This window comes from Lineus longissimus, chromosome 7, assembly GCF_910592395.1.
Source record: "Lineus longissimus chromosome 7, tnLinLong1.2, whole genome shotgun sequence".
Classification (NCBI taxonomy): Eukaryota; Metazoa; Nemertea; class Pilidiophora; order Heteronemertea; family Lineidae; genus Lineus; species Lineus longissimus.
In genome coordinates, this window is record NC_088314.1 from 16,551,316 (window position 1) to 16,570,254 (window position 18,939).

The window sequence follows — 18,939 nt, forward strand, 5'->3', positions numbered from 1 at the left end:
TGAGGCCGGTATTGATATGATATGATGATATATTGATAATTTCCTGAACAAACAACAAATTCAGTACTGCTTACCCGATAGAGCGTCTTTTCGACTTCCTTCAACTTGGCCCTCAGGTCTCGGATATCCTTCTTGAAGCCCTCCACTTCGAGGTTCCGACGCTTCTCGAGGTCCTGGTACCGGGCGTTCATCAGACCAAGGCGTGTCCTCATCTTCTCGGTGCGATCCTAAGTGAGGTGACAATTGTTATTGTTTTAGACATCAACTCTTTCGCTGTGCAACCCAAAATTTCTTCTGTTCTCTACCATTCTTATTCCTTTCATTAGCATTCATGGAGGAAAAGTCATGAACAACACTATTGCTATCTATCGGACATTTGTGACCCGTCACAGCAAAACCAGGCACATGTCGCACAGAAGATGAGCCTAAATGACACCAGGAGATAATAGAAGAAATCGATGTGCTCATATTTTACAAAAGGCAGACAACAGAGAAATGAACAAACAGTCCGTCTCAACCTGCCAAGCTCAGAGCGACATGCGCCTGGTTTTGCTGTGACGGGTCACATTTACGGAACTGCATATTAGTCTATAACGCATAGGAATCAAGATAGTCGCCAACCGGCGCACGGCCGCACCATAGACATTTTTATTTGAGTCGCCAATTGGCGTACATCCGCAGCAAAAGGATTAAGACATCTTTTTCTGCATCCTGATAGTAATAACCATTAAATTCTCAGGTCGAGCAACGTGAAACACTTAGTCAGAAACATTCATTCAAATTTGAGCATGCACAGTGAGGTATTTAGTTCAGTGATTTCGTGGGAATATTTTGGGCACTGGGAAACTAGACGGCGAGTTGGAAGTAAGGGAGAGATCGGAGGTGTTTTGTGTGTACATATATTTATAATGTTAGTCTATCCCAAGGGGATTCAGATAAACTATCAAACGGTTAACGATATGGGCCGGCTCTTGTAGTGTTCTAAATGATAGGAAAGTCAATATCGTCGGTAATAAAGAAAATTACGATCGGCCCCTGAGTTAAGAAGGACTGACGGGAGTTCAGACTGGATGTTGGTGGCAAATTGGTTGTAGTAGTTTAAGTAAACAAGTCTTAAAAGAGGAGTTTTCAATAATATCCTGGGTCAAACATAATTACAAGGGTGCCTCCCCCAGCAAGACAACCACTGTCCACTCTTTTAAAGGATGCTGACTTTGGTACAGAATTTGAACAAGATCGGACACCCGAGCATGAGCTCAAGAACTACCCACTCTGGGAGACTGTCCACACGACCGAACAGTCATCAATCGAGACAGGCCTCTGGATATCAAGGCAGACTCAAGGGAGACTAAAGAAAGGACAGCCAGGTTTATCAGAGACATACATGTAGGCCTGGTTCGGTCAATAGTATGTTTACTTTACATGTAACTGAATAAATCTTGATCACTTTCAAGAATAGGTCAATTCTGATTCGACCGACAAATTGAGAGATCAATTCCAAAACATGAAATATTTTTGCCACCTCCCAGTATAAATCAGGTCAAGTGAATACCTATAAACAACAATTCATCAATGAATCCTTACTATAAAGGTAAACTTACCCTGAATATTTCTCTACTGACGTCACCCTCCTCTCGTATACGCGACAACTCATCCTCAAGTTGAATCACCTGCTCTCGATACATCGACGACAGCTTCTGGGACTGCTTCAGCTGGTATTCCAAACCCTGCAAAATAATTTCCATAATATTTCCCATTTTCACCAGCATTTGTATTACTTTTAACACCTACGAAGCCCAATGACGTAGATCAACATCTTTCACGGTCAACTGAACTACATGTACATTGTCGACCAGGGTGGTTACCTATTAAAGAAAAATATGTGCTCACCTTGAGAAGACACAAAAGAACCAGACAAAAGACCAACTCCTTTAACTAAAGATCCTGGCTCCTCACAGTCCTTCGAATGAGACTTAAAAACCGAGGTTCCTCGTGCCTGGTGTCTATGCCAGGGCAGGTTAAAGACCCCACCAAGTGAGAAACATGAGTAGCTTGCGTAGACTCGAGTCAACCTCTCACCGAAGTCGGATTCACTTGGCCAATAAACCCAATTGGCGCATAACCGTAGTGGCATGCAAAAATGCTCATCCCGCCTTGGAGGAGGAATACTCCCTGGAGAAAATCACCTCCAAGTGCAGAGCGCACACTGAATAAGAAGAAGATGGGGGGGAGAGGATATGAAGAACCTAGCTTCTTTTAAGAGGCATAAGGCTAGGCTAGCTTACTTCTATTCCATTATACCCCTGGCGATGAGGATCTTTATTCAAAAAAGGGTTACATGAAACGTTTTTTAATAGTAAAGTACTAACTTTGCATATATGAAGCAGTTTTGTCGAGTTTCATAGCCCTTTAACACTAAAATAGGTGAGCGCGGCGTTGTACAGTGAATCATTGCATTGGTACTGACCTTAATATCCTCCACATATTTCTGTTGCGTCTGCAGAGCCATTCCCTCCGTGATGTCCAGCACCTTGTCGCGACTGATATTCAACTGCGCTTTACAGGCGTCCAATTCTTGCAAGAGGCCGTCCTTCTCCGCCATCCAATTCCTCTCATTTGCTCGTCCCTCGTAACGTAACTCGAGGAAATCTTTCGTACTATCGTAAAGAAGGTCTTGTGTTTTGTGTAATCTGAAATGTTAGAAGTCACACATGGGAGTCTTTGTTTTCAAAATGGTGCTCTTCTGACCAGCAAGCTTGAAATACTGTGTAAAAGTCATAATAGCAGAAATAGCATTCTGCCACATTACTATTTAAAGCTCACAAGGTCATTTGAATAATATATTGATGACGTTTTAGTCATGTGACAGTCGGACATCGGTACAAATTTCAACGCATTTGAGCTTATTTCAAAGTCAATTATCTTTGACCGTATTGTTTTAGCATGAATGATACCTCAGAGTCAGAGAGAAAAATATTCAGAACAATTGTGTAGTATTCCCACCACTCGGACATGTGCCAGATTGAATCTAACTGCCCTAGTAAGAAAGCCTAAATCCATTACGAAACGCATTTTTGTCCGACATTGCCTGTAATTTAGTGATGGGGAAATAGAGGGCAGCAGGTGCAATGACGTCATTATCACGGAGTGCTATTATATGCACGAAATCTTGAGTTGAAAACCCAAGTGATTTCAAATCGTATCAAAATGTTCATGAATTGCACTTTTTTTGGGACGCCCTGTAGACTAAATTTCAATAACACATGTACTTTCATTCTAATCTGCATTTGTATTTACTTTTAAAGCTGAACTGCCTGAACAAAAACAGAAGCGTCCATGTTTTTAAAAAAGACCACCGCGCCCCAGCCCCATGGACGCTTCTGTTTTTGTTCATGCAGTTCAGCTTTAACACCTTGGATAAAAACTTTTAACAACTTACTTCTCCGTAAGAGTTTTGATTTTCTCCGCATCCCTCTCCCGCCTCGTTTCAAATTCCTCCGTCTTGACCCGACGATCCTCCATCAAAGCTTCGATCTGCTCCTTGGCCAACTTCGTCTGCTCCTCCAACTGCGACTGAAGCGCTTCGATTTGGAGACGAAACGTCTCGTTATCTCGAAGAAACCTGTCCTCGGCCTCTGGTGACACGCTGCGGCCATCTCGTGGTTTACTCGGACCTGGAGAGGAAATACGCCCAAGGATGATGGTTTAATTTGTTTAACGCTACTTGCTACCACGTATAACAATTGGAGAACACAAAGTTCGAACCGATAACCATGGTTAATAAGACAAGCACTCTACTGACTGAGCTAAAGGGAATTTCCCTGCAAGCTCAGGCTTGTAGCAGTGTTTCAGTATTACATACAGTGGAACCTCCCTTAGCGGACACCTCTCTATTAAGGACAACCTCTCTATTAAGGACACTAAGTTTGGTCCCAATTGGCTGTTTCCATTCAATTTCACCTCTCTTATCAGGACACCTCTCTATTAAGGACAGCACTTGTCAGTCCCGAGGGTGTCCTTAATAGAGAGGTTCTACTGCATATCTGACCATACAAGGCAATGTCAAGATCAATTGTACTTCCTCTGTCCGAGGGAGTTGTGTCCTCACAGCGTGATGTCCAGACAATGGGGATGGATGTCCAGAAGATACCAGCATCACATGAAAGATGCTAAATTTTATAGATGCAGGTTCAGTATCAAATGAAAGATACACATTAAGCACCACAACCTACAAGATGTTAACCCTAGCCAGCGGCAACACCGAGTTCATCGTGAGTTTATTATAGAAAGTTCATTCTGCAAATGACAAGCACTCTGCCGACTGAGCTAAAGTGAAATTCCTTTTAGCTTAGTTGGTAGAGTGCTTGTCATGACAACTTCAGGGTTGTGGGTTCGAATCCCGTTCGAACTTAGATGTTCTCCAATTGTTACACATGCAATAGGGTCTGGGTTTGATAATGGGGCCCGATCCTAGGATTTCATTTATTGATGAACTGTCATGGCTTTAATAAGGAACTGTCCATCGCATCAATTGCTGATAAAACATACTTCTCAACTTATTCATCCGTACAAGCCGTATATACACGGTGCACCTTGTTCAATTTCACAGCCGCAAACCGTGTATTCACGTTTAAAAAAAAAATCAAATTCCCTGCATTGTCACATGATGCCTTCACCTTAAATACACTTGTGGTGACTATTAAAACCAACAAATGACAATAAATGGACGATCTTTTCAATCCATTGTAGTTTGATTGGTAGTAATCAAATGGCCCTGCAATCTGTGCCATCGTCTGCCGATTTTGAAAGTCTGACTTTCCGGTTTTCAGAACAAACCGCGCGAAACGAGTTGCGGGCTGAAAGAGTTCATACTTCATATTCAATATCAAAATGATACCAGTCAGCTGATGGATCAGAGATGTCTTGCACAGGTGACTGGTCCTGGAAGGTTAAGGCTTGACCATAGGTACCGCCATTTTGGCTAGATCTTGAAGTCCAAAAGTGATTAGAACTCCTTTAAAACTAGTGAATGCACATTTCAAGGTCGGGACTCTGTTCGTTGTTTTCCAGAGAGCAGCCTCCCTGATGTTTTGAATGAGCATTCATTTCATTTGGAAGGCATTCTAATTGCTTTAGAATTTGGAGGTCTAGCCAAAATGGTGGTACCTATGGTCAACCCTTAAGACTCTTTTAATACCTTTGGTGGGTTTATATGCATCTCGTTTGAGGTCCTCTTGCAATTTCTTTGGTAGTTTTTGTGGTACGATAGCTTTTGCAGGCGGTTCCTTCAAGAAGTATGTAATTTCACTCTCTGTGGCTCCATTCAACGCCAACAAATGCTGGATCTTCTTACGGTCTTCCAGTTCTCGAATCTGTGGAATATTTTTATAATCAGTTTCAAAAAGATTCATTGATAGCCAAAGACGTCTATCAGAAGAAATTTAATGTCTACTTTAAAAACATATCATTTCATGCCGTCGAACATGGCTTAGACGTATCCCATCTAAATGCATTAACATTTCAGAGGCTTTTTAATTCTACAAATGAAAAAGCCAGGGGCCATTGTGCTCACCGTATAGATATTTGATGGTTAGGAATTCACCTTGGTTAAGGAACATGCTACATGTAAAGTATATAAGTCAAATCAAAGTCGGTATGACATGTGATGTTTCCTTGCTTGGAGTACCTCCCATAAAAATATCATCGAAAACACGTCATGAATAAACGAAATATTGCACTTTTTACCTTTTTAGTTTTGGCTCCCTGGTGGCCTAGTCGAGAATCATATTGGAACAAAATTCTGTGTCAGAGGTTATCTGACCTACAGGGTCATGTGTACCAAGTTTCAAGTTGTTAGCTTTGGCAGTTCAGAAACGTGCCATTGTTATGCTCAAACAGCAAATGTTAGCCATTGACCTCTTTGACCTTAAAAAGTAGGTCAAATCAAAAATTCATACGACTTGTGATGTACCCTTGCTTTGAGTACCTACATGTACCAATACCATAAAAATATAATCGAAACAAGTCCTAATAAGCAAGATATTGCACTTTCTACCTTTTCAGTTTTGCCCCCTGGTGGCCAAGTCGAGAACCAGATCAAACCAAATTTCAGCGTCAGAGGTTATCTGACATAGGGGATCATTTGTACCAAGTTCCAAGTTCATAGCTTTAGCGGTTAAGAAATGTGCCACAGTTACACTCAAATGGCCAATTTACACCATTTGACTTTCACGACCTTTAAGATAAGATCAAATCAAAAACCCGTAGGATATATTTTGAATCCTTGCTCGGAGTACCCACCATAAAAATATCATCGAAAACAAGTCACTAATAAACGCGATATTGCACTTTTTACCTTTTTCACTTTTGGCCTTCTGGTGGCCAAGTCGAGAATCAGAGCGGACCAAAATTTGGTGTCAGAGGTATATGACTTAGGGAGTCATGTGTACCATAAAAATGTTATCAAAAAACGAGTCACTTATAAGAGAAATATCACACTTTTTAGGTTTCCACATTTGGTGCCCTGGTGGCCAAGAATCAGATCAGACCGAAATTCAGTGTTGGAGGTCACCTGACCTGGGGGGGGGGACTTTTTAGTTTACAGTTCATAGCTCTTGCTGTTAAGAAACATGCCACTGCTTTTGAAACAGATTACAGACAACCACGGACAATGGACACAGCGGTATTTTGTATAGGTGGTTAGAGAGTAATAAAAAGTAAACTTTAAAGAGATCCAGTCGTGGCATAAGGGAAAAATAACTGAATTGGTGATTAATACTTCTTATGCAGCTCATTGGCTACATAATAAACTACCCGAGAGGAACACAAAGCTGCTAACTTCTATCAATGGAAGCTTATTCCTGCCTTAGGTTTCAACCGAGACCGTTTAAAAACCCCCACCTTGGCTATAAAAGGAGCTCATTGGCCAAGATGGCCGTGATGTCATCTGGAACAGTTTTTGAAACCAGAAGAAATGAAAAAGCTCCAGGAAATTTTTTACAGTACTCATTTTATCAGTTATAACAAATTACCACATTTGGCAGAGATATTTATGAATATTCAGAGAAAGCAAATATGTGATCATTTTATAAATACGACCCTTGGTTATAATGGAATTAAGGGTAGAAAATTCGAAAATTTCAATATATTTTGTCAGTTTGGAATATTCCATATGAATTTGTAGGAATTTGTGAGGTTTTGCCTCCATGGAAACCATTTGTTTACAACATGGCCACATATGCTCATTGATGTTCAGAAACTTGCATTCTATTTTACGGGTCATGCTGTTAGTAGCTATGAAACTAAACTGTAATGTACTTACATAAAAGATGAATTACTGTTTCATTTGAAACTAATCCAAATTCCATAGATTAGTATCCACAACAATTTATAGGCATGTATAATTCCATAGTAATAACTGTATCTGTCAGAATTTCACAATTTTCCTCACACCAGTAATCCAATGTCTAAATATAAGTTTTCCTGGCTATACTGCTTATCAAATATTTCTACATTCCAATATGACAAAATACTAAAGTACATGCATGTATCCCAATGATCATATAAAAGTTATCACCAAAAACAGTGTCCAACATATGGAACATTAGGTGAGTTTGGATAGAGACCCCTCACAAGATTCAACACACAATCAGGCATAACTTCTCTATGCTGCACTACAACAGTCTGATCAACTTCCAAACGATGCATCATCAAAGCTTGATTTCTCAGATATCTTTTTTTCTTCCAAGCACTTTTATAATGCATCACTGCCCAGAATTTCTTATACCGAATCTCCCGCAGCGAATTGTTTTGTTTTCGAGGAACCTGTCCATTTCCAAGCCATTGTTGATGAACTGTAGCAATGCAGGGCTTTAGAAAACAGTTGGAACATTGCCCTTCCTCATCATCACTGAAGGAGACATCTTCATCATTGTTCCCTGGCCGGTCGATTTGGATGTGGTCATCATCATCATCACTATCACCATTCTGGAGGGTTGTCTTGAACCGAATGCGAGACCGAATGAGGCAGAGATGGGTGGTTATCATTGCTGGCACTGCCACTTGGAACTGCTTCTTCTTGTACTGGATCCTCATCACAGTTTACCATTGGCAACAAAAAGTCATTTTTTTCTGTTTCTATTTCTTTCAAATCCCAGTCAAAATGGTTGAAATAATCTTGTATGCATTGCACTTGAAAATCTGATAACATGAATGTCCTTGCTCTTTGATTTTCCTTGTCACCCATCTTTACAAGCAGAAGCTTCCAAGAGAAATGAATGTCTTGGCCCAGAAATACACTGACTTTTCACTTGCAACTAACACAGGATAGGACAGAGTCCCACTGAACTTTCAAATGATTGATCTGGTTGATGACAGATTTAGATATTTTGGAAGCTTCTCTTCCTGGTTTCATGACTTAGGGTCAGACTTATGTCAAGATCAAAGCATTCCAAGGTTCTGTTGAGGAAGAAAAGTTGCGACAAGGTCATTGAAAGTGCTATTCACCCAACTGTTGACAGTATGTTTCTAGGAAAGTGACACAAGTTTATACCAGGACAGCCTAATATTCAAGTGGGGGTGGTAGGAAAAGACAACTAGCTCTCATTCAACCAAAGAAACAGAGAATATTATAGCAGCATCACCTTCTTGTTAAAATGGCATATGTTCAGAGATTTAAAGATTTGCAGCAAAGAAGTCGAAAACCATCTCCTTCTGATTCATCTGAAAAAGTCCGCGAACGCAGTCAAGTTAGAAAAGAAAAAGGCCGTGTGATTAGGGGGCAAATCGAATATGGTGTGGACTCTGATGAGAAAAAAGTCCTGCTTCAGAATAAGCTGGATATGGTCAAGTCCTATCTTGGTGATGGAAAAGTATCTCGTTCAAGCAATTACCAAGCGCTAGAGACAGTCTTCAACTTTTTCATAGCTAATAACCTACCTAGTCCTACTGGAGATGGTGAAAATGAGATACAAACAGGGATTACCCCAACTCCAGTTTATCAGCACTGTGCCAAAGAAGACACCAATGAGGATATATTTCTTACAACAATGTCGGCTCTGAAAAACCTAACTGGCCACATCCAAGAGCATTCCCAAAAGTGCCCTTCAAAGCTTGAATTGACTCAAACGGAAAAATGAAATGGCCAGGGCCATTGTGCTCACCTCATGTGGAGGAAAGATGGATAAAGAGCATGGTATTGTGTCATGTAGTGTTAGGTTTGATGTAGGTCCAAGCAATTACAATTTCCCCAAAATGGCCAATTTACAGTACATTCGACCTCTGTGACCTTGAAAAGTTGGTCAAATCAAAGAAGACCCGGGTGATACATTGAATGGTTGTTAGAATTAGATGTACCTATGATATAAAATTGGTGCCAATCGGGTACAAGGAATAATGGCATTTTGATGAATTTAGGATTTGGCCCCCTCCCTGGAGGCCAAACGGCAAATCAGATCGCACCAAACTTCGGTACCTGAGATCACCTGACCAAAGGGTACATGTGTACTTTATTTGTGATCAATAGTCATTGCAGTTAAGAAACGTGCCATAGTTACGTCCTGACGGCGAATTTACGTCATTTGACCTCTGTGACCTTGACAAGAAGGTCAAATTAAAAACCTGTGTGACATATACTGTATGGTGGTTAGATGTACCCATGATATCAAATTGGTGGCAATCGGGCAAGAAGTTAAGGAATTATTACATTTTTAAGGTTTTTGGATTTTGCCCCCTGGTGGTCAAGTGGTGAATCATATTGGACCAAACTTCGGTCCCTGATATCACCTGACTAAGGGGTAAATGTGTACCAAATTTGGTATCAATAGTCATTGCAGTTTAGAAACGTGCCATCGTTACATCCTAACGGCCAATTTACACCATTTGACCTCTGTGACCTTGAAAAGGAGGTCAAATCAAAAACCCGGAGGATATATGATGCACCTTTGCTAGAAGTACCTACCATATTTTTTTCAAAATTTCCCGACTACTATTAAGGGAGATATTGCATATTTTCACTTTTAACGTTTGGCCCCCTGGTGGCCAAACCATGAAACGAATCGGACTGAAACTTGGTCTCCAAGGTGTCATTACATAAGGGTACATGTGTACCAAGTTATAACTCAATAGCTCTAACAGTTACGAAACGTGCCCTGCTAACGGACGACGGACGACGACGACGACGACGACGACGACGACGACGACGACGACGACGGACGACGGACGCCACGGTATGGGATAAGCTCACCTCTGCTAAGAGGTGAGCTAAAAAGGACATGTTACAATGTGCCAGCTAAGTTGCAAAGATGTGACATGACATAAGTTTAATTGGAATTCGTCTCCCGACATTGGAAGTACTATCACCCCAAGATTTCTTGTGAACTATCGAGTAGGACATGGATACTTTTCTTCAGGAATGCTTCATGCAAATTATGTGAAATTTTGTGAAGCTGCAAATGTTGGTGTAATGAGGGATTTCTACCTAAATTCTATGATGGATATGTATGCCCAAGAAGTAGGAAAATTAGCTGAACTTTCTTGCAAAGCTGCAGTTGAGGAGGAAAGGGGTGATGGGGAAACAGTTGACATCTTGTCAGATGCACGTCATGGGTGGAGGAAAAATTCATTTTTCACCGATGTTGTGTTTCTTGGCCATGGGACTCACAAATGCATAAGGCTAGAGTTGGTGACCAAAATGGAGGATAAATGTTCCCAAAGGCATGAAATGGTTGGAGTCAAAAAGTTCTATAAATGGGCAGATGAGAACAATGTAAAGATAAACATTCAAGGGCATGATAGGAATACGTCAATTAACAAATTTCTTCGTGAAAAGAGACCAGAGGTCCACAATACAAATGACACTTGGCATGTTTCAAAAGAGGTGGGCAAAGCTATGACCAAAATATCCAAGGGTGCCAAATATAAACACGGAAAGACATGGCATGAGGAACTGTCAGATAAAGGTGCTTCGGTGAAAACTCATTTTTATTGGGCAATGAAACGTGTGGGGAGTCCGAAGTGAAATTGTTGGCATCATTAGATACAATTGTCGACCATTACTGTGACATTCATACGAATTGCAGCAGTGAATCCCGATGCAAAAAGGACCCACAATATATTCCATCAAAGATAGTACTTGAAAGTGATATAGCGAAACAGATGCTGACGAATATGATAAAATCAACCCCTATTTATAAGAAATCCAAAGGATTATATACTCTGCCGTGATACCCATTATGTTGAAAGTTTCAACAATGCAATGCTACAATATCATGACAAACGAATTTCATATGGACACATAAACTATAGACTAAGGTCAGATTTGTCAGTATTAGACTGGAATGAGCATGTGGATAGAAAATTCACTTGGGTGAGATTGGTTGAGGATGCTGCCAACCCAAGACGAAAGTCAGGATTCAAAGTTCTGTGCAAGAAATCTTACAACTTCAAACAGGATATCTGGGATTCTTGTATGGAGCGACTCTACCTATAGAAAATGGTACGTCCCAATTTTTCTTCTGAGCCTGTCATTTCGCAATGGTAGTTGATAAAGCTTGGAATCAGTGAAACCTTGGAACCAGTGATAAACCTTGGAATCAGTCCTAAAAATGCATAAAAACATGAAATAATGCCATTCGAACCTAACGTGGTTACGAATCAACATTTGGAGCTTATTCTTACATGATCAGATCGGAATTTTATGGTAATTTAGAAATCTGTCGCATATCCGATTCAATAGTCTATATTTTAGAACAACCCAGTTGTACCTCGCCTCCAGTGTACAGTACTGATCTCCCAAATATGCGAAGACACGCCCACCACACACCCATAATATGGACCAATAGCGCTCCGCTTATAAATACGCCACCACCACGCGGGGCCTATTTGAACTACGGATCGGTCTGTTCATACAGGGTGATAGAGAGAAAATTGGGGGCCTGTCATGCATTATGCATGGATAAGGTTGACGACTATGTCTAGGCCTAATTGTCTATGATTGACTGATATTTTATAACAAACGATGAATAAAAGAAGCCTAGTCATGTATGTTTATTACCGAAGTTTGCGGATGAAAATTTCCTTCGCCGTGAGCGATTTCTTACATCTTCCAGTACGCATCGAGGGATGCAGAGATCTTTGTGACGTCACCAGTTCTAAGCGGTTTTTTTTATTCACGTGTGTGTTTGTCCTATGATCTCGTGCATCTAGTACCGAGCATAATACTTTATCGTCTATGGAATACAAAACAATCATAAAAACTAATTTTTGCTTCCATTGAAGAGAAATAAAATATTTTAACGACCACAGCGCATTGCCAATTGATGACGTCATCCTCCACATTAAAAATGTTGGCTTCTGAACTAACTGGCAAATTGCTATCAATAAAGTCAGCTGGGACGAGACTGTCAGTTGGGAGGGTATAAATCGTGGAAGGAACGCACCCGATTTCCCGCGCTATTTGCACAGCGATTCCATGGTTTGCATTGAGGTCTCATTAGGGAGTTTTTTTTGTTATTCATGCGCGGCCAAGCCCTAACCGTAGTTCCTAAAATCATTGATTTCTCGGTCCTTATAGTATGTCAGCGTTGATTCAGCAGTTGTTTTGGCAAAGACATGTTTTTTTGGAGTTTCTGAAACCTAGAGCGCTATTCAATAGGCGACTAACAAGAAACTACGCATTTATACTGTTGTTGCCGACGTATGTGTACACTAAACTTGGGATGTGCGTCGGCCCCGTGTTGAAATGCCGTCCAGTGCCAGTTGGTGCGTTTTTCGCTGATTTGTGCAAAATTCAACATATCTCAAAAGTTCAATGGTTGACCCTCGATTTTTTTTGGATTTTTGTATAGCGCGTAAGCAACTGTCTTTCATGGGAGAATGGTCTCTGTAAGAATTATTCAGGAAGAAATGTATAATATTTGGGGTTTTTCGTGATTGTCCGGCCCAATTGGCAATATTGCCATTTGGGATGGTGAACAGAGCTAGGAGCAAATGCGACGCTTATGATTTATTTAAAGAAATAAAATGCCCGATTTGACATCCTGCAGAATCAGGGGAATCGGGCGTTTCCAGTGATATACGACACAAATGGGTTGTCCTCATGCATTCACTTTGGAAACGCATTTTAAAATAGATGTTACGTCCTGTTAATGGGGCACGTCATCATCGCGTACATTTGGGAAAAACTCCCTAACGAGACCTGAATATTCCAAGGTTTATCAGTGTTTCCAAGGTTTCACTAATTCCATACTTTATCAAGCCAAGGACTGGGCCTACGATTTCGCAATAGGTTTCCTCATTTCTGTTCATGCGGATTCATTCCGAAACAATAAAAGTTCTGAGCAGTTATTTTCTAGCAAGTAATACTGATAATTTGAATAGTAAGTGTTATTTACCTCCAACTTTTGCACCACAAACAGATGAACTTTTAATTGATGCCCAGATTCATACTTGCATGGGATTTCTAGAACACAATTTCTTCAGTTTCCCCAGTTTTGCCATGTACACATTCCCAATGTGCACATGTACACGACATGGCGGCATCGTATATTCTGCACTGATGAATTTTGATCTTATTCTTTTTTTTTTTTTTTGGTGATTCAAATAGGCCTATAACTGCAGTAAATAAGCGTTTGCCAGAACTGTATCAAGTCTTTCAGACGGAGGTCAAGTGCCCTGTGTTGTGTTTTTGTGTGCAGGTCCTATATCAAATTGAGCCGCATATCCGATGGGAAATGTGGAGCCGATTTAATAGCTGGGTCATCCAAAACAGGGTCCAACAGGTTTAAAAGCAAATTTAAAGTCATCAAAATATAATTCAATGGTCATAAACGAAATAAGCTGGACATTTTTCACAATGACATTTGTGTGCTAAATAAGCCAGTTACCAGCGTCCACCACCCATTCGATGGATTTGACTTGGATAATCGCCAATACAACAGGAGCCCTGTGATTTTCGACAACAACTCCGTTACCTTACACCAAAATGTCATGAAATTTTAAGGAAATGTGTTTTATGGTATACTTATTTCGTTTATGTCTACTAAATTTTATTTCGATGACTTTAAACCTGGTGAATGCTGGTGGACACTGTTTAGGATGACCGGATAAGCTAGGGTGATATTTATCATTGCCTGTTTATACTTTGAATCAGTGCTGTAGTCGGCAGAAGTTTGAACAAAATTTTCTAATTTGTATCCAGTTACGCATGGGCATGAACAAGTACACTTTGGTTATTGCTTGATTAACCTGGTAATTTATCAATGCGTAGAGCTGATTTTTCTTTAGGATATCGCCAGTGAGGTTCCAGACCTTTGCTGAAATTTGTAAAATCCCAGGGTGTGTGGGGAGCACAAGGAAAAGACCTTGAAAGCTTTCCAGTTTTAGAGACGGTTACATGTATCAAACCAAAAATATATAAACGGGCTAAAAATTGAATAACTCTTCCCAAATTTAGAGATTTTGCCACTCAATGTCGTTCATGGGAGTCTCCTTCTTGTTGCTTGTCTTAATTATTTTTGATCCAACTTTTATATTTGCAGAACATTAAGATCATCTATTAAAAATGCCATTTCATGATGATGAATGCAAGGGTCGTGACCATCCAGGCCCCTCCTTGGAGACAGAAGAGGATGATCGTCAAGAGCTGAATCCGGCTCAACCATATTACAGTTCCATTGTCAAAGAATCGCCAGCACGACATGTTGCCAAAGAATCGCCAGCACGACATGTTGCCAAAGAATCGCCAGCACGACATGTTGCCAAAGAATCGCCAGCACGACATGTTGCCAAAGAATCGCCAGCACGACATGTTGCCAAAGAATCGCCAGCACGACATGTTGCCAAAGAATCGCCAGCACGATATGATGCCAGAGATTCGCACTTTGGACGTATGTAATGTTACCTTTATACAAGTAAAAGTATTTTATCACGCCCTGCAAATGAGTAATTTAATCACTGCAACCTGCTATTACAATCACTGATATGTGTGACAAGACGGTCTCTTTTCTGTGGGTGAAATGTGAAATTGCTAAGTTTGATTGCAGGTCACTAAGATCACCGGTCCCTGTCACAGGGACCAGTGATAACATCTGCAAACAATATCATGATCAGAAGTCATGTGACTTGAATGCAATACAAAATTAGACATCAAAAAGGTGAACAAAATTCAACTCCTGTTCACAGTTTTAAGACATTAGTGAGTTTCCCAAAATCTCACAAATAAGATTTACGAATTACGCACTTATAGTTACAAAGGAACACGCGTTCCATTTTGCAGTCAGCTGTATCTGGTGTTATGTATTAGAAGTTAATGCTGTCGTCAAGTTCTGGTCTTACTGAAAAACAAACACTGCGACAATGTAGACTAATTTGTAACGCCTCGGCCAGCTCGTCACCACGAATTTAAAAGAGAAATTACAGTGGATTGGTGTAAGAAGTTTGGGTCCCGAGTTACCCTTCCAAGGGCAACAGACGTTGATCAGCTTAAAAATCAATGATCCTGTGGTCTCTTTCTCGTATAGATAGCAATTCGTAATTCGTAATTTGTAATTCGTGAGATTTGCGGAAACTCGCTATTTATTGCTATTGTCTTTGTTGTCAATTACAGCTAATGGTTGACTCTTACATTTGAACATGCACATTTTTTTTTTCTTTCAGCCCCATTTTGGTTTTCGCCGTGTAAGAATATTCTAAGGCCTGTCATCCGATCCACCCCTGACGTATTGAAGATTCGTTTGGGCCCGAATTATTATATCGCACGTGTCATAAAGAAGAAGCAGAGCAAGGTAGGGAAATGTCAAAACTTTTAAAATCATCTTATCTTGAAGCTAAAAACACTGTTATACATGTAGTTTGCTCCAAGATGTTAAGAAATGTTGCCTATTTCCCTTTCACAGTTTCTCTTCTTGACTTTTCGTTAAGCCTACCTCGTCATATCCCGCTGCATGATTAATTAGAAACTTGATAATAAACAATACGACAAAAACTGTAACTGTGAAAATCACGGAATTCATAATTCATGCAAGCCGCCTGGGAAAAATGATGTCATACAAAATATGCTGAAGCGAGAGTGGCATTTTTATTATATTTATCAAGTTTAGATAACTTTTTTTGGATATGTCACAGGATTTTGATACCACTTCCAATGCGAGGGACCATGACACCCCCACCGAGGAGTGCGACCGAGACACCCCCACCGAGGAGAGCGACGGTGCCACTACCAACTATGAGCACCCGAGAAAAAGGAATGGTGCAAAAAGGCGAAGGATTCATAGATGGAGGAAGAGAAAATCCCCAAACCAAAAATGTACCAAATGTACCAACTATGAGCACCCGAGAAAAAGGAATGGTGCAAAAAGGCGAAGGATTCAAAGAATTGCCAAAGAATCGCCAGCACGACATGTTGCCAAAGAATCGCCAGCACGACATGTTGCCAAAGAATCGCCAGCACGACATGTTGCCAAAGAATCGCCAGCACGACATGTTGCCAAAGAATCGCCAGCACGACATGTTGCCAAAGAATCGCCAGCACGACATGTTGCCAAAGAATCGCCAGCACGACATGTTGCCAAAGAATCGCCAGCACGACATGTTGCCAAAGAATCGCCAGCACGACATGTTGCCAAAGAATCGCCAGCACGACATGTTGCCAAAAAATCGCCAGCACGACATGTTGCCAAAGAATCGCCAGCACGATATGATGCCAGAGATTCGCACTTTGGACGTATGTAATGTTACCTTTATACAAGTAAAAGTATTTTATCACGCCCTGCAAATGAGTAATTTAATCACTGCAACCTGCTATTACAATCACTGATATGTGTGACAAGACGGTCTCTTGTCTGTGGGTGAAATGTGAAATTGCTAAGTTTGATTGCAGGTCACTAAGATCACCGGTCCCTGTCACAGGGACCAGTGATAACATCTGCAAACAATATCATGATCAGAAGTCATGTGACTTGAATGCAATACAAAATTAGACATCAAAAAGGTGAACAAAATTCAACTCCTGTTCACAGTTTTAAGACATTAGTGAGTTTCCCAAAATCTCACAAATAAGATTTACGAATTACGCACTTATAGTTACAAAGGAACACGCGTTCCATTTTGCAGTCAGCTGTATCTGGTGTTATGTATTAGAAGTTAATGCTGTCGTCAAGTTCTGGTCTTACTGAAAAACAAACACTGCGACAATGTAGACTAATTTGTAACGCCTCGGCCAGCTCGTCACCACGAATTTAAAAGAGAAATTACAGTGGATTGGTGTAAGAAGTTTGGGTCCCGAGTTACCCTTCCAAGGGCAACAGACGTTGATCAGCTTAAAAATCAATGATCCTGTGGTCTCTTTCTCGTATAGATAGCAATTCGTAATTCGTAATTTGTAATTCGTGAGATTTGCGGAAACTCGCTATTTATTGCTATTGTCTTTGTTGTCAATTACAGCTAATGGTTGACTCTTACATTTGAACATGCACATTTTTTTTTTCTTTCAGCCCCATTTAGGTTTTCGCCGTGTAAGAATATTCTAAGGCCTGTCACCCGATCCACCCCTGACGTATTGAAGATTCGTTTGGGCCCGAATTATTATATCGCACGTGTCATAAAGAAGAAGCAGAGCAAGGTAGGGAAATGTCAAAATTTTTAAAATCATCTTATCTTGAAGCTAAAAACACTGTTATACATGTAGTTTGCTCCAAGATGTTAAGAAATGTTGCCTATTTCCCTTTCACAGTTTCTCTTCTTGACTTTTCGTTAAGCCTACCTCGTCATATCCCGCTGCATGATTAATTAGAAACTTGATAATAAACAATACGACAAAAACTGTAACTGTGAAAATCACGGAATTCATAATTCATGCAAGCCGCCTGGGAAAAATGATGTCATACAAAATATGCTGAAGTGAGAGTGGCATTTTTATTATATTTATCAAGTTTAGATAACTTTTTTTGGATATGTCACAGGATTTTGATACCACTTCCAATGCGAGGGACCATGACACCCCCACCGAGGAGTGCGACCGTGACGGTGACACCCCCACCGAGGAGAGCGACGGTGCCACTACCAACTATGAGCACCCGAGAAAAAGGAATGGTGCAAAAAGGCGAAGGATTCATAGATGGAGGACGAGAAATTCCCCAAACCAAAAATGTACCAAATGTACCAACTATGAGCACCCGAGAAAAAGGAATGGTGCAAAAAGGCGAAGGATTCATAGATAGAGGAAGAGAAAATCCCCAAACCAAAAATGTAAAATACATCGCTACTACAAGCAAGTAGTAGTTTAACACCTTGGATGCCCATAGGTTTTAAGAAATATTCGTTGCTGTGACCCCTTTTCACCACATTTAAAAAAATTTCTGAAATCTTTGCCATGGATCCTCCATTCCCAAAGCTTTCGATTACAAACACTTATGATATCCTCCATATCGTTATTTTTAAGTTTTCTTCAAAAAGCGTGAGCATTCGTCAAAAATACCAATTTTTCCTTCCCCAAGAGCACCCTAAACCCTCCCCAATCAGACCTCAAACGCGCACAGAATGCTGAAGTAACGAAGTTCCATTGGTTCAGGGTTAGCCTATCAGATGGAGGTCGTGTAGTTTACATCACTTCAAAGACACAACTGCAACATTCGATGGGCTCATCCCATCCAATGACATAGATCTACATCATCGGGCACCCAAGGTGTTAACCCTTAAGCTACTGCACAGCCGATTTTGGCTGCTATAAGCATTCTATATTGTTAGCTTCATAGCATTATTGCTTAACTCATATTTGAAAGTTTTGAGAAAAATTAAAGAAAACTATTTTTAGGAAACGCTTTGGACATTTTATTCAAACTTTACCACACACACCTGAATAATACTGACAATCCAGTTTTAAGAGATGCTTTTACTGAATCAAAGTTGTTACACTTTAAAAGGCTTTTACTCCTGGTTCTCTTT

General features: G+C 40.5%; 1 protein-coding gene across 1 annotated transcript in view; it reads right to left on the bottom strand.

Moving 5' to 3' along the window:
• LOC135490854 (coiled-coil domain-containing protein 77-like) overlaps positions 1 to 18,939 on the bottom strand; it is a 38,142-nt gene that overhangs the window by 2,791 nt on the left and 16,412 nt on the right. The window contains exons 4-8 of the mRNA XM_064776410.1: positions 5,198 to 5,372; positions 3,440 to 3,674; positions 2,468 to 2,690; positions 1,602 to 1,727; positions 75 to 227 (exon numbers count right to left, since the gene is read on the bottom strand). Of these exons, the coding sequence (XP_064632480.1) occupies positions 75 to 227; positions 1,602 to 1,727; positions 2,468 to 2,690; positions 3,440 to 3,674; positions 5,198 to 5,372 (912 nt within the window). The remainder of the gene's footprint in view (positions 1 to 74; positions 228 to 1,601; positions 1,728 to 2,467; positions 2,691 to 3,439; positions 3,675 to 5,197; positions 5,373 to 18,939) is intronic.